The sequence below is a fragment of the Siniperca chuatsi genome, linkage group LG11 (genome assembly GCF_020085105.1).
Source record: "Siniperca chuatsi isolate FFG_IHB_CAS linkage group LG11, ASM2008510v1, whole genome shotgun sequence".
In the NCBI taxonomy this organism is placed as follows: domain Eukaryota; kingdom Metazoa; phylum Chordata; class Actinopteri; order Centrarchiformes; family Sinipercidae; genus Siniperca; species Siniperca chuatsi.
The window spans coordinates 13487149-13513355 of record NC_058052.1 but is presented as its reverse complement, the minus strand read 5'-3'; the positions used below and the strand labels follow the sequence as shown (position 1 = coordinate 13513355).

Below are 26207 nucleotides of genomic sequence, written 5' to 3'. Positions count from 1 at the left end.
AAATGTGAGCCAGGAAAGACACTGAGAAGAGCCACGCACAGAGTTCCCTGTGTGTTTCCCCTTTTAGAAGTGTTTGTCTAGATCTGAGCTGTGGAAAACACTCAATCATTATCTTTCTCAACTCAAGTCTTTTCTCTCCCTGCATACATTGATCACAAAGCAGGGAAATGCCCCGGAAAGGGCGTCGGCCCATTGCACAGCTAATAGGGACAGACAGACACTTCATACCCTCAAGCAATTTAGAGTCTCCATTTCACTTGACCAGTAGGTTTTTCAGCTGGAAAGTCTAAACAGGCCAGGAATCAAACCAGCTCTGTGTTGCTGTGAAGCAACAGCGCTACAACAGCATCTGCCGAGCCACCATGTGGGAAACATTGCTGTTTGTGTCACTGTTTGTTCTCATCGCTACAACAACTGCTAAAAAAAAAAAAAGTAAGAACAGGTTGTAGATTATTAACTTTTCTGTTGACAGCTAAACTCATGCATATTCTCTGTAGTCCAATGAATCATAATTAAGATATACAAGCACTTAAATTGTAACCACAAATCATTACAGATAGGATTTCCAAACCTAAATACAAAGCCTTAAAGGTACATTCCCTGTTTCTGTTCTAGCACACCATTGCACACGCAATCTCAAAATCTGGGGATCTGGGGCCAATTGTGGGTCTTATAAAAAAATTAGGGAGTGTGTCCTCACGGTACTAAAATACCGAAACATGAATGTATTAAGAAAACTTGATATTGTGTTCCCATTCATTCCGATGAAAGTTGCTCACTGGGTGCACACACCAAAAGTTTTTCAGCCTTTGCACATTTTTTTGCGAGCCAGCTAACTACCTAACGTGAATGTCATGAAAAAATGTCCTGATACAGCTCCTCTAGACTTTTCAAATTTTATTGTACTGAATGGATTAAATTCCGATAATACGAAGAGTCATTTCAGATCTTTGTGGCGTTCAGAAAAACGTTTTCAATGTTTTACAGCCATTCCAATGGTAGCGGCTGTGTCTTTTTGGGTAAGTATGCATCACATAATACAGAATATGACCACTACACTAAAATCGCCTCACAGCCCAGACGCAGGACACATTGTTCTTTGCCACAGTGTCATTTTTTATACTTCTCCTGGGGAGCGCCAAAGCTGTAAGTTTTCAAATCCTACATTTAGAGGCTTTAAGAATAAGATCAGTTTCTAAACACAACAATATCTGTACAGTGTAACATCCAAGTTATGATGAATGTAGTAATTAAAACATATTTAAGTGTCATTAAAATCTGTATTTTTTCACAGAACGAATACAGACAATATATGTGAAATACAAAAAAGACAACTCTGAGCTCTACTCTTCTTGAGAGTTTTAAATAATTTGCGTTGTCAGCGTATTATATAAATTATATTCATGTTCTTCAAACATAACCACGGATTGTTTTTTTTTGTAATGACAATGGCTCTCAAATTCCACGACAGATATAGCTGTGATCATGAACCTAAATCAGGCTTTCACACAATAGTCTAAAAAAAACATCAGTATCATTTTGGGTTTTTTATTATAAAGAACAGATGTTTAAACTCGGACTTGTGAAATCAGTTTAAATAAAACTAAATGAAGACGGTCTTTTTATACAAATATATTTTGTTATCACTCTCCTTTAAATCACATAGGCATTGTCTTTGGTAACCTTGTAGATCAAACTGTTCCCAGAAGTTCAGTTTAGGTTTCAGTTGGGATGCATATTTACATGAAAATTTCAATTTATTTGAACAAACACATATTAACAAAAACAGTCTACCATGTTTTCCTCCTTTAAGCTCAATATTCAATTCACTGTCCACATAGCCTAGTTTTTTTCCTCTACGGGCGATTCCTTAACCTCCGCGGTGCTGGCTGAGGTGTCCCACTGGTGGAGTTCAGCTGAGCACACCCAGAGGTGACACAAACACCTGGAGGCCCTCTGAGACCTGGGTGGCCCCTGAGTCCAGGCCGGCCTACATGTCCCCTCTCACCCTGCTTCCCTGGCTGGCCGTTAAAGGCTCTGCCAGGACGTCCACGCTGACCTGTGATTAAGGCAAAAATGTTGTTTAGTCTTCAGGCCTCTCTGTGTGCTCAGTTAGCTGAGTAAGACTGTTTTCACAGATTCCAAGAACAGAACATTTATAGAGAAAAATCATTTCTTTTTTGGCAAATAACACACTTCTCCTACAGTAACACATCTCCTCTCCCCTTTCCTGGGATTTGAAGCAGAGACTTAGCAGAATATAGTTTGTAAAATGATGCACCAGCCCAGATGTGGACATCGATTAATGCCTCATTTTAACCAAATCATCAAACAACATTAATTTACCCTTTGGTCCCTGGTCTCCACTGTAGCCAGGTAGGCCGTGACCCTTGGGCCCTTTATCACCTTGCTCTCCTCTGTCACCTGCAAGCCAGACACACACACACAAACACACACATACATTGGTCTCTTAGCAGCAATGACAGCAGACAGGCTGAAATGCTATTCCCCCAGGAATGAGAACACTCAAGAACACGGCGTACATGTTGATTAAAGACCATATGTGTTACTGAGATCACTGTTAAATAAATGTTTAAAACACCTTGTAAATATTCTTCGATTTCATTGGCTTGGCACGGGAACGTAGCATGAGTGTGACATCATGCTCAGGCCTCTAACCATAAATTAGAGCCGCGAACATACATTCTAGCCTACAGGCTTTACAGCGCTGGACAGTATTTGATTCTGCAGTTTCATACTATGCGGTTCATGATCAAAGATAGTGTGTTTTTTTCCAATGGTGGAAAGAATCTAAGTACATTTATTCAAATACTGCACTTAAAGGTCCAGTGTGTAGGATTTAGTGGCATCTAGCGGTGAAATTGCAGTTTGCAAACATTTGAATACCGATTGCATCCCCGTAGAAACATGGCGGTACAACATGGTGGCCTCTGTGGAAAAGAGTTTAAATTAGCTGCAACATTAATATGCTGCTTACATGATAATGCATCAGTAATAACAATTCAGTAATATAAAATGTATAATAATACCACAGAAGAAGAAGTCATTCTGCACAATGAGTAGTTTTGTTTTTGATACATTTTGCTGATAATATTTATGTATTTTTACTCAAAGGGGTCCTCCAGCAATTCAGGATTGCACTTCTGTGAAGTTGGGGGATTTGTGGGAAACAGATACAAAAAAAGAGAAATATATGTTGACGTCTGTACTATTAGTCTCTGCTATCAGTCCAGCTCTAAAAACGCTACACTCAACACTTACAATAATGCAACTTGATAGCGTCCTCGGTAGAACCTCACTGCCTGGCAAACATCTGCATCTTTCAAACTCCATGTCTCCAGTTTGTAATGCAGGCTTTCTGTTTTTGTAACGTCAAAGCACAGGCCAAGATAACCCCTGATGACACCAATATGACATTACCAAGGTTATTTTTCTCAGAGCTGACAAAGGGCCACAGAGTAGTACCCCCATAAAAGTAAGTAAGTGAACTGATCGTGATGTGTAACATCGGTGATTTATGTAAAATTTTGAATGCTGGACTTTTACTTATAATGGAGTATTGACTAAATTGCTACTTAGTTCAGTTCAGTTCACCCCAAAATCAAAAATACATATTTATCCTCTTTCTGCCTTTGGTGTGAGTTGCTGAGTTTTGGAGAAATCAGCCATAGAGATGTCTTTTTTTAATATAATGGGACTACATGGCACTTGAAACAGATTTGTTGTGAGCAGTTTCATGTATGAACTATTTTCTTTCTACCGATAGTTCCTAAATGAAACTGCTCACAACAAATCTTTGGATTATCTTGAGTAACCGGGTCATGATTTCTGGAAAGAGACATTGCTGTTGAGTTTTTCAAATGCATTTTTTTTTTTTTTTTTTGGCGCTTTAAGCACCACAAGTTGAGTGCCATATAGTCCCATTATATTCAAAAAAGGCAGACATCTCTACGGCCAAAATCTCCAAAACTCGGCAACTCACACCAAAACAATCTAGATGGATAAATAGCACTACAGGTAAGAGGAAATTTTGATTTTGGGGTGAACTGTCCCTTTAAGCTGCCTCAGTCAATATTTATGTATTTATCAACAATAGATCAAATGACTACTTAGTGAACAACCCATAGAGATTATAACCCTCTATAGAGCGTTTTAGTGCCTCTTAACTCATTGTTTTATGGCCCACAACTTTACTGTTTTCGTTCACTCGCAACGCTCTCAGCAGGCAGCTGTTTTTTGTGAAAAACATCTCCAAATGATTAGTAATGTGTCTGCTGGATGTGTAAATAAGCAACTGTTTGCTAAGATGTTCACCACAGATGTGTTTACAGCTTGTTGTCCTGCCCCTAACTGGCCAAAAGAATCAATGAATACAGGTTAAAGCAAAGGATCTGAATTCTTTTTACACCACTGGTTCTTCTTAAAACAAGCACTGGTGAATTATAGTTTTGTTGTTAATGATATTCATAAATATAACCTGTCAAGTTTGTTTTTCACACCTGTTTCTCCTTGGCGGCCAAGTTCTCCAGCTTCTCCGTAGAATCCCTGCAGGCCCACTTCTCCATCAACACCATCATTACCGGGGTCACCCTGACAACATCATCAATAGGAAAATACATTGTTAATCTTTTGTGTGTTTTCAGTAAAAACTTTGCAATGTTTTATTTTGTCTTAGGTCAAGTCATGAATTGAGGTTCCAATCCCCTCTGACCAGCTCTGTGCAAAAACACTGAAAAGATTTATTTGGCTGATCATATAGTAATTCGTTGGGAAAACATTGTACAGTACTGTTCTTGGTTTGGCATTAAATGCCACAACAGAAGGCTTACTGGCCATAATCTAATATAGTGGAATATTCTTATATAGTCATGGCTTCACAAGCATTTATCAGCCTGAGAGTCATTGTGATTAAAGAAGTTGTGGAACATGAATCGATTCTACACTGTATAATAATGTGGAAAAGGCTTTCCAATCCAAGGACAGCCTTGATACTCTCCAAAAACCATTCAACACAGACCAAGTGTCTAGTCTGTGACTCCTTATTTGTCCTCATGGAGACGTGGAAAATCGTAATGTTTTCATTCCAAGCTTTTCTGCCAAATACTTCAGCTCTCTTAGTCCAGTCCAGACCCTCGCAATGTGTTTGCATTTTACTCAGGCAGGGAGACAAATACGAACAATGTATGGAGAATGTGCTGCGCTCTGACAGCATGTCTCAGCTAAAGGTCTACAGGAGGTGAGGTGACACCTGACACCTGACAAAAATTAAGCCCCTAGAGTGTCTATGCAGAACACCAAAACTGTAAAACTCACAGGAGGTCCGGGGGGTCCTTTCTGTCCGGGGGGACCAGGGGCACCCATGGGCACGTCCCCATAGAGAGGACAAACTGCAGCACACGTCCTCTTCACTGAGTTGGCAAAGGTGGACATCTGCTCCAGGACCACTTTCTTACAAACCTCGATCACGTGCTCAGCAGGGAGGGTCGGGCCCTGTGCAACAAATCATTACCACATCCATCACTGGAAGCGACCCAACTGTGGGACATGTACTATGGAATATTACAGGACAGGGCATGCTGAAGCAATGGCTGCCTCTCAGAGGAAATGCAATGAACAAATGAAGCCAACAATATTTCCTGAGGCTCATTATGGATTTATAGCCACACTAAATGAAACCCTTGCTGTGAGTCACTGCTAACTACAGGCTAATGTGAAACTGTATAAACGTGTTCTTGACACCACAAGTTGTTACCAAACGCTGTGTGTGCCAGTCAGTGTAACTACTAGTGCAAATGATTACTCTGCTGTTTCTGTGCCATCATTCACAGAGAGATGAAGTGCCAATTATAGGAGAGACTGAAGAGCAGTACTACTCTATATTGTAGTGCTGTAATGTTTGTGGTATCAGCCAAAAACTTACTGGTGGACCCGGGGGCCCCTGAAAGCCATCTGGTCCTCCTTCACCTCGAACCCCCTTGACTCCGACAGGACCTGAGTGTCCAGGTGGGCCTGCCGGGCCGCGCTTCCCCCGTCCTCCCTGAGGACCCTGCTCACCCCTGTCTCCAACCTACAGATTCAGGTTAACAACATCAGTAGGACTGAATTCAGGACAGACCCAGTGCATCCATCAGAATACAGTACAGTACATTTGTATGGACACAAATTTTAAGGAAAGCAATAACTGCTTAAAATGTTTATTACGTCATATAAAACACAGTAACTGGCACTCATATAGACAATTAAGCAAACTAGCAAGTAACAGACTCTCAGTTGTAAGAGTAAATATTAGTAGACATGCTAAATGCAACTTTAAAAATGTGACCAGAATGAAGAATAAAATGTGTGAATACACAAAACCTGCAAAGGAAGTATAATACACAAATGGTAAAGAACACCTGGGAAATGAGCAATATTCATTTTGTTGCAACTGTGGGTGTTACTGCCCTCATTACATCTACAGATGCGTTTGGAACATTATTTGATGGATTGATATTAGATTTTTCAGTTTGCAAACTGAGAATGTGATGAATGCAGCATTTTCTACCCAATAAAATGTTGATAGTCTGGCAGGAACATCATAGTGTTAGGAAACACACATCTGCATGACTGCTGTTTTCAGTGACGCAGTGGTAGTATGTAGTGGTAGTGATACCATCTCTTAGTAAAAAAAACCTTATTATATTTGTCAGTGAAGCTCTAACAACAGAATCACAGCTCACCTTTCCTTTTGGGCCCTTAACTCCTTTTTCCGCCTTAAAAAAAGAGCAAAGTCATGTTAGGAAAAAAACATGAAGAGGATGTAATGATGAACAGAGAGGATGAAATATTTAAGGCAGTACCTGTGCACCTTTAACTCCTTGGATTCCCTGGATTCCTGTGTCACCCTGCACAAGGCAAATTAAAAGTGTTTAGAAGCTTGCAAATATTTGATACATGAGAATTTCACAGGTGTTCTGCTTTATGAATAGATAGATTGTTCATTCACTGGTAAACCAAATGAACATAGTGATGCTTAAAGTCATTTTAGGGCCAGGCCACAATATAGCTTGACCAGCACGCGACTGCATTATACAGCTGTGCAGAGGATTTCGGATTTGGGTTAGGTAGGTAGATTAGCTAGTATCTCATTTGACCTGTATTTATATTTAACTGTTACCTCAAAATAATAAATTCTGGTGCGGGAACAGAAAACATCTACAGATCCTGAATCGTATCATTGTATTTAGCTCATGAACTAGTAAATATTTCTTAAATGGCTAATTAAATTGTGATTTTGCTGTCATTTTTTATTTCTAATTGGTAATGGATGAGGATGTATTACCTTGGGCCCTGGTTTTCCAGGCACACCTACGTGTCCCTGCAAAGAGATGACATGGTTTAATGGCTTGAAGAAACTGAACTAGTGTTTGGAAGAGTTTAGAAAATTCATCTGGAGGACTTACAGCAGGTCCAGGTGGGCCGATAAATCCAGGTCTTCCTGGCCTCCCTGCAGAACCTTTGTAACCTCTTGGGCCCTCGAAAATAAAACATTTATTAAACCGACCTAAGGGACTGCTTCATTCTTTGTCATTTTCCTTTAAGATGGCAAACTACTTTATGTACAAAATGTATTATGCGCTTGTCTTCAATGACTGAAAAAGTGACTTACAGTTTGCCCTTGGGGACCCATTTCTCCTGCTGACCCAAGGGTGCCTTTCTCTCCCTGTAAAAGACACAAACCACAACAGATGAATCTGCTAAAAATAACTCAATTGCCCAATTATTTACAAAACTAAACAAGATCAAAGAGTTACCTTTACTCCACTTCGTCCGAGTTTCCCACTGAGACCTTGTGGTCCCTGATAAGCCTGTGAGGAATAGATGACACTTAAAAATACAAGTGGACTGCTTCTAAAATTCACCATTAAGATATCATCATCGGCAGAATATAATACCTCTATTCCTGGATCACCATCTCTGCCTGGTAAGCCCGGATCTCCAATAATACCCTGGGGAAACGCTATCATTATTATAAAACGGTCAAATTATTTTAGGAGTGTAAGTGAGCACTCAGGAGTGAGGCGCTGGATGTGTCAGCAGTGACTCACCTTTGGTCCGATGGTGCCAGCTCTGCCCACAGGTCCTTGTATCCCCTAGTTTTCACAACAACATATCCATCAAAATTCAAAATAACGCATTTTGAAATATTTGTGATGTTCGTATACTGGTGTAAATCAAATCAAACAAATACATACAGGTTTCCCCTTCTCTCCAGGAGCTCCCCTCTCTCCAGGATCTCCCACAATACCCTGTCAAATCATCAACACGTTTCCTTCAGTAAGCAACATGGTGAACCAGGAAGCCTTCCTTCATATACAATAGAGTAGGTTATCGTTGCGGTCGAGGCTCTTCTTTCAGTGACTCACCAGCTTATGTTGATATAGTTCAGGCCCTCAGATCTCAGCCAAAATCCAGCCACATGAACTAATGTTGTTTATGGAGACGGCACATAAGCCAAAAACATAGATCTATTCCAGTGTTTTACCACATTAAAAATTATTCACTGGCTCTCCACGCTCACATGAGACGATTTTGAAGGTACCGGACAAAGAATTAAGAGTGTCTTATTATGAATTACGGAACAGGGAATCCCACAACGACCCACCTGCTTTCCTCTGGGCCCAGCACGCCCTGCTCCACCAGGGGCCCCTTTTTCTCCCTAAAAAATAAAAGCGTGATTAAATCACAATATCTAGATAAAAAGAAGACAGAAAGGAGGAAATATGAATACCTTAACTCCTTGAAACCCGGGAATCCCTTCATATCCTTTTTCGCCTTTAGCACCCTTCAAGGAGGCCAAAATGTTAGTAATACAGTAATTAGGCCTACATAATGACTTGCAAAAGGGCTTACCACTGTTTCTTAAAGGTTAACTTACAACTTCTCCTGGTTTCCCAGTCTCTCCAATGTCTCCAGGTGGCCCACGAACTCCCTTTAATTACAGTCAAAACGTCGACATTAAACACTGGATTATCTATAAAGTTATACAACTTTAACAACAAACTGCACATAAATCCAATGAAAAGTCTGTAACTTCATTAGCTGGCTGTCTAATTAAACAGGTCCAATTAAAGCCTGAACACAGCGGAGGAGTTTACCTTGAAGCCTGCTGCCCCTTGTAATCCTTTCAGCCCTTTAGGACCTCTGTCTCCCTGTTAAAACATCTCATTAATGCAGATTTGTAACATTTCAGGGTAAAGAAAATAATAAATCTCAGTGTGATAAATTACCACTTGGCCCCAGAGTCCTCTCATTCCTTTCTCGCCTTTGATTCCTTCTTCACCCTGAGGACGTGTGTATGAGGTTTCATTAATGCGTCTTAAGAACGAGCCAAACTGAAGTGTAACACTGATAGGGGCACATAAAGCCAGATCTTACCTTTGGGCCTGTCTCGCCAATGTTGCCATAGTCTCCTGTGTTTCCCCTGATCCCCTGCAAGACAAGTTTGACTTAATTACAAGCAAGACTTGTTGCACTGCAGCTATTTGTTTGTGAATGGATCAGCTTGAGAAATAGAGTGTAAAATGTGAACATTAGCGACTGTTTCCACTGAGAGAAAGTCACTGATGACTTCTGGGAGATTCAACTTTGGATGCATCAGACAGAGAAACTGTTTAGACATGACAGCATTTGCCTTGTTTACTGCTGTCATAGCAGCAAGACAGACAGTTAACAAAGAGAAAGAAATGTTTTGAATGTTTCAACATTTTGGGAAATACACTTATTATTTGCTTTCTTGCCAAGAGTTAGATGCACTCTCATGCTTGCACGGTAAATTTGAACCTCAGGCCAGGAGAGGTTAGCTTAGCTTAGCATAAAGACTGGAAACAGGGTGAAACAGCTAGCCTGGCTCTGTCCAAAGATACCAAAATCCACCTACAGTACCAGCACCTCTAAGGCTCACTAATTAACATGTTACATCTAGTTTGTTTAAGCCATACAAAAAGTGTGACATTAAAAAAACAATTTGTGACAGTGACGACAAGACTGCAGGAGGTCACTGCGCCTGAGCAAGAAATAGTAACCTCCGTAAAACCATAAATTGTCATTTTTACTCTTTGGGTTTTGTACAAAATAAACAAACAAGATATATAATTATAATAAATGCTCTTAAGTGTTTTTTTTCTTCACTTGACTTTGCTTTAATGGCCACACAACCAGAGTTGGTGAAACTAGTTTTCAGTACAGCATGGTAAAACTGCTCAGTACAGTGTCAACAGCACAACATATAGGCAGACATAACATATTGCACAATAAATTATGATTCCAGTATTCCTAGGTGGACAAAGAAGAGCTGCACTCACCTTTGGACAGCACCAGTCTAGCTGTTTCCCCCTGTTTCCAATCTTTGTGCTAAGCTAAGCTGTAACCAGCTGCTGGCTGTAGCTTCATATTTAACGGACAAAAATGAGAGTGGTATTAATCTTCTCATCTAACTCTCGACAAGTGAAGTGAGGAAGCGTATTTCCCAAAACGTTGCATTATTCCTTTAAATATAAATCTACAGCCAGGAGACAGTGCTTACCAGCACCTCTAAAGCTCAGTAATTAACACTTATATCTTGTTTTTTGAACTTTGGACAGAGCCAGGCTAGCCTTTCCCCCCTGCTTTTAGTCTTTATGCTAAGTTAACTGTATCCTGGTGGTAGCTTTATAATTACTGCACAGATATCAGAGCGGTATCGATCATCTCATCTAACTCTCAGCAAGAAAGTGAGGAAGTGTATTCCCAAATTGTCAAACTATTCCTTTAACGTAAGCTGTAAAAATCATGAGATGAAATGAGGATAGTTAAGTTTAAAATGTGAACATGCTATAAATGTCACATTGGTGGAAAATATACACAAGCATTTTCAGCAGGATTTAGGAAACATTAGTCATAAATACAACAAAATGGATCAGTACTGTTTGCACAGATGCTGACTTCCTCAGTAGTAAAAGGAAAAGTGTTTTCCACTTGGATGTGTTTCACTGAGTCAACAAACAGATTAAACAAGGCCAGGACGCCTTTCTGTTGTCAGTTTATTTGACCATCTCACCTAACACTGTTTTTAAGCAGAGTCAGCTAGGCAGAGGTTAACCTCAGAGATGGCCGACAGTACGGCGAGAGGCATGACCGTGAACTTTACAACGTTTGTAAGGCGGTATAGCTCCGACGAGCAAAGGACCACCCACCACCTGAGATGGACAGTTCATATATCTGTGCCAGGAAATGCCCTCCTTGGATGCCAGCAGGGGAGGAGATAAACATGTTGGGGCTCTGTGATTCACAAGCTGGCAGGAGGTCAAAACTCTAACGAGTTACACAAGACAGATGTTTACTCCCAGATGAGCTACAGCTGCAATTCAGGACATCAATATGTACCATGTACAGTTCTGGAAATGTGCTCTGAGAGAACGTGGGCCTACAGGCGTACATGTGTTTGCTCAGGCAGCATGGGGGATTTGAGTGCAAAGGGCATGATAAATGCCAAACCATCACATACGTATAAAAAAAATCCTTCTTCTTTAAACAGATGTCCTCTGGATTGTTTTTAAAAGACTCTCAGATCTGCTCCAACATAACTGACTGCTAAGCATCAAAGAGATTAACAAGTCATAAATCTAAAGTTGAAATAATCATGTCTGCAGCTCCCTGAGGGATACAAATGACGGTGTATTTGTTCATTCATTGATGCATGTGTAACTGGCTCCTGCAGCAGAATACTCTTGTGGTGAATGCAGTACCCTTATTCACAAAAATAAAGACATTTAAGAAACAAAATATCTGAGAAATTTCACACAATAGTTAAGCAGACTAATGCTACTCATTACCAGACACTTGGTGAGTATGGTTATTACTCAACTGCCTGGTTTTCCTGTGTGTGGGATTCATTACATTTGGCTCAGTTTCTTCCAAATGGAAAAGCAAAACCATTAGAAACCCTGTGATCATTTGCCAGTTTGAGTTAAATCCTGTATTCTAAACCAGCAGGGCCTGTGTTTTAAGATGCAAATAGTTATTTCAGAATGACAAAAAACAAATATATTGTCACATCTGTATAGGTTTGTGATTATCTTGGCTTCCTCCTAAATCTTTTGCAGAGCGGACATGCGTTTTCAAAGTATGAAAGGAGCCCTTATGTTTACTATCGCTTAGCGCTTCTCCTTCCAGATCTGTTTCCATCCTGTCGTGTCTCAGTTGTACTTCTATTGCCATTTTCCACAGCTTCACTGCTGTCTCACATATGTACGTTTTACAATGTCACTCACCCACAATCCAGTTTAACTCTTTATTGTGCTGCAAGAGGAAGGGGATGCTGCTAATGCTAAGAATACACCAAGTAAACGCCAGAACATGCTTTCATCCAGCGTAACATAAGGGTTGATATTCGCATGACTGAGAGACATTGTACATTTATTTACCCAGTTTCCGAGTCTTCCTGAGTTTCCGGCTTCACCCGGAAGACCTCTGTGACCCTGGAGAAGAATAAAAAAATATGTCAGCTCAGATTCAACTTGTCTTATCAGAATGTTCAGCCAATTTTCACCGTACAGGTACATTCACCTTTGGCCCCGGAGGTCCCTGAATGCCAGGTTGTCCGTTCATACATTTGCAAGACGCTCTTCCAGCTGTTAGGCCGATTTCTGCATACCCTCCACACTGCCATGGACAGAAAGGTGAGACAACAGTTTTAAATCTACACACACATCTCTAACAGAGGGAGTGAAACCATGTTGAATGGGAGCTGACCCACCACACTAGAGAGCTCACAGCAGCCCTCTGAATAGGCCTGCTCTGGGTCACACGACACATCCATCTGCTGGAGGTCCACCTGGAGAGACACAGGAGATAATATGAGGTATAAAAGTTCAAATAAAAGGAAGTTGAAATATTACTTTAGATACATAAAAATCCAAGCTGTCTACGTACAGACACCGAGCGATCTCCTACAGCCCGCTTGACGATAGAGGTGTAGCCTCGGTGGATGACGGGCCTCGGCTCATCAATAGACTCCACACTGATCTCTTCACAGTCTATTAGCAGCTTCACCTGGCTGCCCTTCACACTCAGTGCCAACTTGTGCCACTCCCCGTCAAACAACTTTTCCACACCATGGAAGGTCCTCAGCATCTGGCTCCCATGGGGGCTAGTGTAAAAAAAGTCTAAAGAGTGCATATCACCCTGGAAACGTAGGCCGACTTGCTCTTGTCCCTTGGGGTCACTGACCTGCCACAGGTCCCACGATTTCTTGGCAGTGTCCTTGGTCACCTTAAATGTTGCAATGACGGAGTAGTCGGAGGGAAGTCCATTTGGATACACATCGCTGTGGCACGAGAGGGAGGTTTAGAGAGCAGGTTAACATCAAATAGAGGGGACTTTCCTCAAAAAACAACAATTAATAAAGCTAGGAGCATAACGGTTTTATTTTACAAGAACATGAATTAGTATAAACAGAGCTACTTGAATTTTATGCTTAAATTCCACATTAGCCTATGACATTAGCATACGACACATTTCTTTGTAACTTCCTGTGAAATCTTTTTTGATGATGCATTACTTAGCAGACAACCATTCTGTGTTTCTTTAATTTAATCATAGCACATTTTCACTTACCTCAAAAGGCAACGCTGCATTCATTGTCAGGAAATGAGAGTTCAAAGAAAAACAAGACAAAGACTCTACAGCCATGCTAGCAGTTCTGTGAGGCACAGCGGTGCTTTGAGCTAAATGCTAACATCAATAATGCTAAGATGATGTTTATGTTTAGCAAGTGTAAGATTTACCATGTTTACCATCTTATTTTAGTGTGTTAGTGTGCTAATGCAATCCATTTAATAGGCGTCGAGATAGTCATGGCAACATTGCTAGAGCCAGGCAGCTAGCATTCTAATTGCTATAATTTTGTAATCATGTGACTAATTATACATTTACTTTCAAGATATCAAATACATCACTTGCATGTGGACATGCTATTAAAGCTCATAAATTAAAACATCCCCTCATAAAAGTAACTTAACATTCCCTGAAAATGTTGTTTCTGCAGACCTTCAGTGCTTTAACTTCTTGCCCTGCTGTGATCTACAGGTGTACTCGAGGTCCCTGAGACATCATTGTTGGGTGTAGTTGCAGGTGCAAAACTGCTTTTCACCCTGGTTTGAAGTTACCCTTTAAAGAGTATATGTGAAGTGTACTTTGTTGCACCTGTAACCTCACCCAACAGTGATGTAACGGTGTACTGACACACCTTGGAGTGCACTTCTATGTCACTACAGCCAGGGGAGAAGTTAAGCCACAGGAGATCAGCAAAAACAAGATTTTCAGACTGTGTTAAGTTACTCTTTAATCACTGTCCAGCTTCATTGAAATTAACTTGGCTCAGGCAGCCTAGTACTGTACCTCATGGTCCTCCGTAGATGGATAGAAGGGTTGACACGGTAGGCCATTGCCTCAGGTTGAGAGCCATCCACTCTCCTCACTCCTTTCGACTCAGGCACACGAAACTCCTCCAGCAGATCAAAACCTCACAGCACAAACACTGAGCTTAGTCTGACATCACACTGATTCAGCATCAAAGGCGCTGGACTGCTTCTAAATCTTATGTCAGCGCTGATTTAACTGATTTTTTAAATGGTTGCATTACTCATTGTCATTAATAACGGCATCTCTTCACAGGTACAATGAGGTAATTTATTAAATGCATTAACATGAAGAGGCTGTTTATTTTCTATCATGGGTGGATTTGGCTACTGAATTCTAAACACTGGACGCTTTGTACTACAGTCTGAATGAGATCAGCATGGCTGTGGTGTTTCCTGTGAGATTAAAACGGGTGGATGAACGCTGGTGAAAGATTCTGATTACAAATGTTAAGACTCGAGTAGAAAAAGCTGAAACCTGCTACTGCGGCATGTTAACCATTTACCCCTTTGATTTTTGGTAAAGAGTATGCAGAGAGATTTTTCTGTGAAATCACCTGCTGTCTGTGACTAAAATCTGCAGTCTTGTCTGATTCCACATATGTTTCACTTCCATGTATTACAGTCAGTAAGCCATCAATACATATTAAAGTCAACCTAAAAGTGACAGCAGGTTACAGTGAAGAACGATCACTACTAGGATTATTGTTTCTCAGTACTACTCATGCTGTTTCTGCTGACAGACCATTTTATCTGTGGGCAGGACACCATAGCTCGAAAAAACCACATTGTGTTAACTGGTTTATACATGGTAACAGGGCGACTCAGTTGCAGGACTTCAAAGGTTCATGTACACAGCTTAACCCCAGGGTGATCTCTTTGACCTCTTAGTGTCCACATAGGCACTGAGAGCAGGAAATAGAATACTGGGTAGACTGCTGTGAAGGCAAACAATGGACCATGAACTGACAAACACTGACATCTGCTGCTCTTGTTGGGTCATACAGTGTTCAACCTGGAAAACTATAATCACAGCAGATAATTAATATGATATATGTGATTATTGTCAAGCATGTTTTATATGATAAGTTAATTTAACCAGAAAACGCCTCAGTGAGATTAGAAATGTCTTTAACAGGAGTGTTCTGGCAAAAATAGCATCAGCAGTGATCCAGTGGGAAATGTGCTGTAGTCGTCAAATAAGGATGAAAAAATTAAAAACTTACTTGGCAACTTTTGACATTGGGTCAGTCCCAAGATGGCAAAGAGTGCTGCAAACACCAACATATCTTTGTAGGCTGGCATGTTCAAATGTTTGAAGTCAGGGGCTATAAGCCTGTGCCTGCAGTACAGCAATTAAATAAATCAATAATTCAATAAATCAGATTAAAAGGACATTTCACCAGTTTTGATTTGATATTCCAGTTGGTTAGGCCAAGAAATGTAGCATAACGTTTTTTTACTCTTTCTAAATCTTTAACATGTATGCAAAGAAATGTATAATTTTGGAACATATTTGAGTTACTGACTTCTATTGAACAGCCTACTGTACACTCATATATCAGTTAAATATTTTATTTGATGTAATACGAATACTACGGTTTTATAATCATATTGTATGATAATATTATCTTCCTACAAAAGCAATATTTGCATGCAAACATTTTCAAGTTTCACCAAATTCGAAGACACAATTACACTAATCACTAGATAACATAAACTACCTTGTCCTACGTTCGATTAGCAACCTGACATCATAGACAACGCCAATTTATATCATTTCCCACTGCCTTCATAAAATGTATTTTAAAAATAAAAAAAATTACACAGACTGTTGTAATTACTCACATATTCCTGAAAAAGAAAGTCCCAAGGCTCCTGCAGATGGATCTTTCCCAGTTCCTGGTGTGAGGATATATCCCGTTCTAAAGTGCTATCCCCGGGCCAGTGTTTGAGCTGAACAGGAGAACCATTCAAACTAGAAGCTCTGGGTCTCAGAGGAGCCTGACCCCTGAGCTCCACTCCACCTTTGGTCCCCAGGGGATCTGTCTCTTCTCATAGGCCAGTTACACCTTCAGTACAAGTCCAGTAAACTGAGTCATCACATTAAGGAAATGTAGGTGAACATACCAGGCCCTTTATGTAGGTTAAAACTATTGAAAGGAGTATCACAGTAGGATCACAGTAATATTGAAGAATAAGCTTATACTTTAGCAACATTTTGTTCAATGCAGCTCTCAAAAAAAGTTTATTTTACTGTGCAGGGCTTTTGTGCATCTCTTTATACATCCAGTGATACAGTTAGAAAAAAGACTTTTGTGGGGACTGTTGTAGGAACTTAGTCTATAATTGCTTTAAAAAACAGTCACACAGGTTTTAGTGTAGGTTCATTCAAGACAGTGTTTTATCAGTCTCACTGAGAGAAAGATGTAGTATGTCACAGCTAAACACGAGATGCTCTGCAAACATTCCACCTAGAGAAGATCACACCTTCAACCTAAACCACCATACTGCATCTAACAAGCAGACTATAGGGAAATTGTGGAAAGACTACTGAATAACACAAATACACAGTAGATAACTGCTTCAGTGTATAGATACAAATAGAAAATAAAAACAATGTTTTTAAAGTGTTGTAATTCATAAAGCCAGAGTCGCTAATTTAGCTAATTTGGTTTTGTAAGAGCCACTAATTGTCCAATTAGCCAGTAAATGCTTTCCACTTTCTTAAACCTGTATAAAGCACTGTGGCAACCTTTAATACCCATTAAATTACTTTATTCAGCAGCATGAAAGAAAGACACATGGGAGACAGAGACATAGAGAGAGGGACAGAGATGAAGAGAAAATAAGACTAGAGTTTACACCCATGCTAGCAGCTCTATTAGGCTAAGTTCAGCATGCTAACATGCTCACAATGACAATGCTAACATGCTGATGTTTATCTTATGTTTACTATATTCACCACCTTAGTTAGCATTCTAACATTTGCTAATGAGCACTGAACACAGAGTATAGCTGAGTGTTATTAGTTTTTAAAGGTATTTGGTCACAAACCAGTATTGAAGAAAATTTAAATTTTGACCTGATGATGGTGCTTAAGGAAAGTCAGGGGATCAACATTAGGATTCATCCTCAAGGGACCTTGAATATCTGTAGAAAACGTCATGGCAATCCATCCAAAAGTTGTTGAGATATTTCATTAAAAACCCCAAATGTCAACCTCGTGGTGGCACTAGAGGAAAAGTCAGGGGATCACCAAAGTCTGTAGGATTCATTCAGTAGAGATATTTTAGTCTGAACCAAAGTGGTGGACCGACTGACCAACCATCAGACTGACATTGCCACCTCTAGAGCCACGTCGCTAGCATGACTAATAAACAGAGCTAAAACGAGCAAAGCAGAGAAAGATTCTGTGGTCCACACCCGTCTCTGGTGGTTTTCTGCAAGCAGGTTTATTACAAAGTAATGTTACAGTAACAATTTCAGCTCTACCGAAATTAACCACATTGACATAAATGCACAAGAGAATGTCTACATGGAGTGGCACCTCTTCAAGATCAATGCACACACTGCTGGGAAGTGGTCAAACAAAACAGGGATGTCAGCTGCTCACAAACAAACAGGACTTAAAAGCTTCATGATTACGAGGTTTCTGCTACTAGCCTTTAATAGTGTTTTTCAAAGGTTTCTGCAGTGCTTACTGGGGTTTATTGTAGTATATTGCATTGCCCTTTAAAAGCATGTTGGGAGTATATCATAGCACTTAAATAGATAATTGCAGTGCCTCAAATGGTACCATAATGCACCATCTACTCCAAACATCAGCATACATAAATTACAGTACATTCAGTAACTCTCCCGCTATCCTGCGTGTTGCCCTTCATTAGTGTGTTTAGAAATGTTAGTTAACCATACAATGTAGTCATTCCCAGGTTTTCTAGTGTTCGTCAAACCACTACAGGTTTTGCATCAATAAAATAAAATACAATAAAAACAATTTGACATTTTTCACAAAAAATAAAATACATTAAAAACAAATACACAAGGCCATTAACATTCCATTCTCACATAATATTAAACCATATTGCCTATCAACAGAATATCTTACATCTTTGCAACAATTTAAATAACACTCAACACATTTGCAGTCTTTTAAGTTAGATATCTCCAGTGTCCATTACGTGTTTAGGGTGCAACTAGCTCCTGGGTTGTTTGTTTTCAAGGCCACTGACTATCGCTTGGATCCCTTGGCCAGTTTGCTTGTGGGAGTGGTTCTTCTCTGAGGAGTGGGGATCTTGGAGGGTTTTCCTCTGTGTTGACGGGATGCAGAGCGCGGCGTCGCTCGGGCTGAATCACCAACGGTCTCTGACACATCTGAGCACACAGACTGGATGTCTGAGATGTCAAAGTCAGAGGCGTCGCTTCCTCTGCGACTGCTCCCTCTGCTTCCGGCTTTACTTCCAGGTCGGCTGGAATTTTTTCTTGACTCTAGAAAGATAAAATCAAGGACAATAATTAATGAACTACTAAGAATGAGCCTAAACAGTAAAGTTAGCAGTATCAGTATTTTGCCACTGGCAGTTGGTTTCAGTTGAACATTCTGTTGCTAGTAGCAACCGCTACTGGCACAGCTCCATTCCTTTTATCCGCCTACTAAATGCCCTTTTTGGATGATTATCAATACATAGTCAATTTTTTCCAGCTATTTTGTGACTGTTTGTAATTGAGATATTAAATACAATTTTCTGCGACCAGTTTAGTGCTAACAAACTAGCCGTTAAAATAATGCTAGCTGTCTGAGGCTAATGTGTTGCTAGTACAACATTCTAAGTAGCTATCTGTTAATTTACTGTTGGGCTAACTATTCATATCACGTATTTTACATTGACTCTTATGGACTTTGTGTATATGTATACTAGATTTAATACCATGTTGTACTTCCAATAGGGACTTAATGTTGATCTTTTACCAGTGATTCTTTGTTTGCTCCTGGCATGATGAGGCCCATGCAGGGAGCAGTAAACCCTAACTCCTGGCTTCAGACACCTTCAGTAACCTCTGGGTGACATCTCAGATGCTTCACCCATCATTTTCTACAGACTAGAATTCAATCCTTAGACCCCTGAAAAGGTTATTGCAATCTCACAATGTTTTTTTATTTAAACATATAAAAAGGATGTTTGTTCTTCAACAGTGGCTAAATTGTTTTCATTTCTTGAATTCTCTTTGATTCGCACACTTTTAAGGAGCTGCAAGTCTGCCCCAAACAACCAACAAAAACACATTTTCTTAAAAATATAATTAAGAGAGTTACTGACGTTGCTCTCTACTTACCACCTATTGTCTGTGTTCGAGCTTTCAGTACAGCAGCACTGATCAAGGTTCCCTCCTCACCAGACTGAAATCCTTTGCCTGACAAATACCCAGGAAGACGTAATTTGCTGCCTTGAACTGGTGTACCCTGCAAAAGACAGAACTTTAATTACTTTCATTTTTAATCAATGGCAGTTAACTGCATTGTATAAGGACAGTGTTTTAGAAAACGGTCCTTACCAATTGAAGTACATAACAAGTTGTACCAGAAAAACACTACGAATATTGTTGTTAGTTTCAAATGTTATGAAAAATCCTCTCAAAAATCCTTATTTTTGCAACAACTGTGGAATCTCTTTTAGAAGCAGTTAGTATTTGAATTATATGTTAAACCTGCAGTTAAAAAGTCATTAAACAATCATACATGCATAGATTACATATAAAGACAGACATTTTTGTCAGGCAAGAATGAAATATTCAGCCCATTAGTAATCAAAGAAGTTAAAGCTTATAGACCCAACTGAAATCTCTAACACATAAAACCACTTTGTAAGTCCAACATCTTCCAGATCTTGCATTGTTTTGTTTTTCATTGCAGAATAAAATTGATAAAATCAGAAATATAAACCCCTAACAAATACACCTCTTACAATGTAGAAGCTATCTAGACTTACTAAATAGCCTAGATAGAGCTATCTAGTAATATATATATATATGTCTCTGTTTTGATAATTAAGCAGTAGATTTCAGTTGGGTCATAAATCTGAAGCGTTCCACATCATGTGCTATGACTATACCTCTGAGGATGAACCTTGGCTCCCAAAGGAGTCTGATGATTTAAGAGGAGTGGAGGGTTTGCTGTTTGTAAGCCAGGGCTTATCATAATTGCGGGTTATGTGTTGGGGAGTCTGGGGAACAATGGCAAATCAAAAAACACAGACATGGATTCACAAATCAAAACTACAAGAAACACTAGATGGAAGAAACACAAAAAAATAAACAAGAAAGTGATCAAATAATGTAAAATTAATAAACTCAGGCAGATAAACGAGAGGAAAATCATGGTGGGGAATGATCAATCAACAGTGTGACGGACAACTAGACAACAACTGACTCTCACAGCAGAGTGGAGCCTCTTACCTTGAGTGTACTCGTCGCTGCTGGGTTTGACGGCACCGCACAGCTCTGACTGGAGGTGGATCTGTTGGGAGAAGCTCCTCTAGATGACGGCCGAGATCTCCGGCCTCGGTAGCGGAAGCTCGCCATCACCTGAGTGGTTCCCTCTGGGAGGATGAACTTCTCTCGCAGCTCCACGTTGGTCCTGCCTTTAGCTAAGAAATTACACTCCAAATGAGCCATGTTGCATAAATTCAACTGTGATATTTTCATTAGTATTTTGTGTTGTGTTGTGTGTTTATGATGAAGTGAGTTTACACTTTATTTTACACTTTAAGCCCCTGATTTCCTAATAATTATCTAGAAATAACTATGTATGTTTGTACTCAGTATAGGTAAAACAGAAATTTCCTGGAAAGAACTGCTCCATTTAAAGCCAAGCCAATATTTATTCATTATTAAATAATTCTTAGAAGCTTTATTTTTTATATATGTTGAATTGTATGCTTGGCTGTGGAGAAATTTCACAAAATGTCATTTTGACAACTAAAAGTCTTTGTAGGTGTACTTTGTACACTAGGAATGAATTAATTGTTATTAATTAATTGGAGATGTACCAATTGAACAATGTATCTGGTTTCACTATAATTAGCACCACATTAGCTGTTTCCAGGAAACTTGTAAATCAATTATTGGTAAACTATTAGGGAAATACGGACCTGTAAAATAAAGTGTTACCATGATGTGACTGGATTTAAAATGAGTTCAAATAAAAGTTGTGATTCAAATCCTGAATAAACAATGAAAACCAGACTCATGCAGTTTCACATCTCATCCATACTCGTCCAACAGAAGTCCATTTACTGCTGCAACAGTAGTGGAATAAACTTTTTGTTTCTCAACCAGCAACACTTCTTTGTTTGCTTGGACTGCTAAACAAATGGTGAAAAGATTTAAACAAATCAAAGTGCGCCTAAACACTCCCACACCAAAACGGCCCAAATCAGAAGTATTACAAAACAAAGGAAAGATAAACTACACGAATAAACCAAACACACCTTGCACCAGTTGTGTTAAAAAACAAACTGGCTTAAAAGCAGTTTTAATCACTAAGCCACACTGTCAAACAAAGTAAACAGTGCAATAAATACTGCTTCAGTTTTGTTGTGTGTTATATAGAGGAAACTTCATCATTTACCCCAATGACAATGTTAGACAGTTTTATATTTACAGGTAATATAGTCGCCTAAGCATCTCTTGAACCTTTCATAGGGTTTTCAAATACTTGTTTGTTTGATTGTCAAGCAAACCAGGAAAGTGCAAAAGAAGCTCGGCTCACAACCGCTCGTTACATGCTGAGAGAGAAAAAAGAGCTAATGTGGCGCATCAAGTCCCAAAACAGCGCCTTAGAGAAAGTGACAGCAGGTGATGCGACTCACACAAAACAACTGCATGCATGAATGACAGTTGATTGTGAGTAGAGGTGGTTTACGGGGATGCCATTCACAGTGAGCGCTCACACACAGCTACAGTAGTACACACCGGGAAACAACACAAGCAGCACACACTCGGATGTGCAGACACACATACCACTGGCGGGTTCATGGAGCAAGGTGAGAATGTGTGAGATTTGCCAACCTATAGGAGACTGAGTAATTGAAGAGTTTGATTCCGAGCGCAACATTTTGCTCCCGTGGTGATGAACTAGAAGAAATGATATCATGTTCAGCAGGAGGAAGGTTTAGCAGGAAAAACAGAAATTTGATAATTAATACAGAAGATAGCAGAAACAAGCAGAGTACATAAAGCTTTTGCACTAGACATAGGCACAGATAGGGTGTTTTCGTACTGATATACATACTGTATGTAAGTGGCAGATCAGTAATTGTTAACTGTTCTTACTCTCAACATTCATGCCTCAAATTCAAAACTTCCGCTAACAAATGAAATACATTTTCTAAGAGGTAATTTGAGTCTTGCTGTGTTTTTCCTGCAATTTTTTTTCTGCATCTGTTATTTTTGAAGAGCTCGGTGTTGTGTTAAGATGGCAAGAAAAAACTTTAAGAAGAAAGTAAATAACCCTTTACATGATTCCAAAATACAGAATAACTCCACACCACTTTTTGTTGTTGTTCCAACAAAAAGAAAAAGAAAAGACAGTCACAGTGGTTACTTCCATTTCTATTCAAACTAAGGATTACGTCTTAAGCTCTCCAAAGCCTTTGATGGATCTGGAACCGAGAAAATATTAATCCCTTTACAGTTAGTTATTCCGAATTATTATATCAAGTAATGCAACACTAATAATATTTAGCATGTCATTTTGGTGAAAAGTAAAAGTAATGTACGGTATACGTATGTAATCCTCACCCTATACAAGTTGTAATTATTTCAAATCAGTTCACATTAAATAATAGTAATTGGACACACCCATTGTGGCTGTAATGGTTCAGGGACAGTATTGTGACTTTGGATCTATTAAAATATTCATAAAATAATCTTTATACTAATAATAATCTATGTCAAGCAATACTATCCATACAGCTGTAGTGCACAGCAGTGGAAATGTTTTTGTTAATCAAAAACTGACAATCAAAATTAGACTGATCTAATCCCTCTATAGACCTCAGCAATATTCACCTTCCTAAAGAGATTTTTTTTTAAATGGATAAACTACCCAAACTGTAATATTCATTCAGTCATTCTAGACGAAATTGGATGTGTTCATTAGACCTGCATTGTGACTTCTTGTGAACTTTTGAACTCACCTCGACAGGGGTCGTTCTTCACCAGGAACTCATCCAGAGCCATCCAGCCTCCTCCCACCCGCACCATCACAGTGCTGCGTAAAATCCGTACCAGACGAAGCTGCTGAGAGTCTCCAAACTGCGGCAGGGGTAAGAAAACAGAGAGGGGCTGTGTGAAAACACTGACCTGTGTATGAGCACTCACTCACTGCAGGCAAGAAGCTGTGCAACACTGGAAACCAGACACTTCTTTTGGAGAATCAAATGCATTCCAGTTAATTCATTTATTTATTTATTTATTTTTGTGGAATTGGAGATCAATCAAACATTCCATGCACATTTTGTGTCCACTTCAGGACTGATTTTTCGTTTCCATGTTGCACAGATTTACACAAACAGGATTGGGATACAAAAACATACATTTTCAGTTTTCATTCTCAAAGACACAAATTGGTCAATCCAACTGATTTTCTTATATTAGTGTGTATTAGTGTAGTAGTAGTAGTGTGAATTATTCTTAAATTCATTAATACTAAATGAGCTCATGCTAAATTGACTGTTTTATTTTCTCATACCTTACATTTCCTGGTACCTCGTACGTACAATCATTTGATGTTAACTCATTTATTGTTGGGTGAAAATTATTAGCTAATATTGGCTTATTGCAGATGTTGTATATTGGTATATATACTGTGTATATCATTTTGGCCAATGAGAAACAAAATAACAGAAAAATGCAGAAAAAAATACTTCTGGTAACTTAGAAACGGTGCCTTCATCAGATAGTTTCTGTGAAGTTTAGTGGACTTTTCAGCATTTTAGACAACTAGCTGATATTTCACTATCACACAGTATAATTATATTATAATATAATATAATATAATATCAGAATCAGCCCTAAAACTATAGTATCAGTCAGGCTTTACATTTATATCTGTTACAGTTTATAGAAAATAGAATTTGAGCTCATGTATTGTGTTGTAAAGCTGCACAGTATATACAGCAGTTACACACACTTTACAGCTTTACAAACTTGACTGATATATCAGTAATATCTGTCGACATCTTTTAATTTGTAATGTCTGACTTTATTCCGACAGTGTCTGGGCTCCAGTTTGCTGCCATTACTGCAGGTTGAGCCTGTGAAAAAAACATTAACTGAAGGCACATTATGACACCACCAGGAGGCACTAGTGTATAATAATTTGCCTTCATCGGACCAACCACACAGACACAAGAACACTGAGCATGTTATGGTTGTGAATGGCTCAAGGTTTATGAGGTGATAGGAGGCAGCCAGTTGGATATGACCATGAACATTAGCACGAACACACAATCCAAACACGATAATCATGCTTTCTGTCAAAAACAATTTCACATCATGATCAAGCGGACACACAGCAATCTCCTACAATCCGGCACTTTATTGCACTCTCTACAACTACGACTCAAATAGTCAGGATGCATTGACACTGATGCAGATCCAATGCAGCTAGCTCCAATGACACACCGAAAACAACATGAGGAATGGTTCATATCAGTTCTTTGTAATCCACCACAGTGTGACAAGCAGACATGACCAAACACTGATGACCCTCCGCTAAGTGTCAATTATCTTATGATATCTCTTCAACTGCTAAAAATCCTGCACTTGTATGGTTATCTGAATGATTCAATGCCACTGGTGATTTTAGTGATCAAATACATTAAAGGTGATGATGATCTGGAGGAAAAAGAGGCACAAGACACATCTTAAGAATAACCATTTACCAGAATACAGCTTTCCAAAACTGCAACGTGTAGGTGGGGGTAGGTAAGATTTTGATTTTCCCTGTTTGCTATTGTCTCATCGCCGATTAAGGAGTCATGTAAGCAGTGAACCAGACCAAACTGTCAAAAGAATTATTTAAATTTATTGTTGTGTGATACATCAATACAAACTACTTCATAAAGCACCACTAATACACCTATGCCCTCTTACTAACACCTCCCATTATTCATCTTAATCCAACAAGCTTCAGAAAGCATATGTGGCATATGAACCCATATCAGCAATGAATTTTAAATTGCAACATGCAATTTGTCAAGACATATTAACTCAGTAGGTAAAATGAAAAGCAAAGAATTCATTGAAATCATCAAGGTTGCTCAAGGTTGAAAATAAATTAATAAACAGTGTCAGTTACACAAAAGTATGTCAGCCAATGTTGAGGTAAATTCATTCCCATGATACTGAAGCGCCAAAGGCAAGCACACAGAAAGCATTATTTTCCAAACTGCCCAGCAGATGAATTTATGCCCGTGGACCAATAAAAAATATGGGCTGAAATGGTATTGGCACTTTAATATTGTAGTTTCTGAAACTCAAAAGCAGATATTTAAACATTTACTACACTAATTTTCACATGGATTGTGTTCTTTCTCAACAAAACAAAAACTTATGCCATCAGAATAATCTGAAAAATGCTAGGATCACATAAAACTTAAACACATAGGGCCTTTAAACACATGCTGTCATTTTAAATTAAATTTTGATGTTCTGATCATATTCAGCAATCATACATTGTGG

At 39.2% G+C, this 26207-nt stretch overlaps 2 protein-coding genes across 24 annotated transcripts in view; both read right to left on the bottom strand.

Annotated features, from left to right (window-relative positions):
- Nucleotides 1-1532: 1532 nt before the first annotated feature.
- Nucleotides 1533-17595, bottom strand: zmp:0000000760 (collagen alpha-1(IX) chain). Its single transcript, XM_044215042.1, has 27 exons — nt 16308-17595; nt 15686-15801; nt 14440-14563; nt 12973-13366; nt 12797-12874; nt 12607-12702; nt 12465-12518; nt 9439-9492; nt 9291-9344; nt 9159-9212; nt 8939-8992; nt 8792-8845; nt 8666-8719; nt 8256-8309; nt 8109-8153; nt 7956-8009; nt 7815-7868; nt 7670-7723; nt 7464-7535; nt 7343-7378; nt 6861-6905; nt 6741-6773; nt 5942-6088; nt 5335-5511; nt 4521-4611; nt 2347-2424; nt 1533-2059 (listed from the first exon to the last, which is right to left on the bottom strand). Coding segments are annotated over exons 1-27 (2331 nt in total). The 5' UTR covers nt 16310-17595; the 3' UTR covers nt 1533-1856.
- A 295-nt stretch (nt 17596-17890) lies between these two features.
- The window catches only part of dst (dystonin), a 104165-nt gene continuing 95848 nt past the window's right edge, over nt 17891-26207 (bottom strand). For 9 of the 23 annotated variants that reach the window (XM_044212956.1, XM_044212970.1, XM_044212959.1 and 6 more), the window contains 7 exons: nt 25409-25528; nt 23660-23777; nt 22482-22595; nt 20916-21106; nt 20573-20683; nt 19797-19923; nt 17891-18950 (listed from right to left, as the gene is read on the bottom strand). In XM_044212956.1, coding sequence (XP_044068891.1) covers nt 18694-18950; nt 19797-19923; nt 20573-20683; nt 20916-21106; nt 22482-22595; nt 23660-23777; nt 25409-25528 — 1038 coding nt within the window. In that variant the 3' untranslated portion in view covers nt 17891-18693. The remainder of the gene's footprint in view (nt 18951-19796; nt 19924-20572; nt 20684-20915; nt 21107-22481; nt 22596-23659; nt 23778-25408; nt 25529-26207) is intronic. The other 14 variants (XM_044212968.1, XM_044212975.1, XM_044212980.1 and 11 more) reach the window with 7 other exon arrangements.

Excerpts from the sequence above, each read along its gene's own strand:
- zmp:0000000760 (XM_044215042.1), bottom strand. Across the intron at positions 12,875-12,972 it reads TAGGAGATCGCTCGGTGTCT|GTGGACCTCCAGCAGATGGA; the intron begins GTACGTAGACAG and ends GTGTCTCTCCAG. Across the intron at positions 12,519-12,606 it reads AGGGACCTCCGGGGCCAAAG|GGTCACAGAGGTCTTCCGGG; the intron begins GTGAATGTACCT and ends ATTCTTCTCCAG.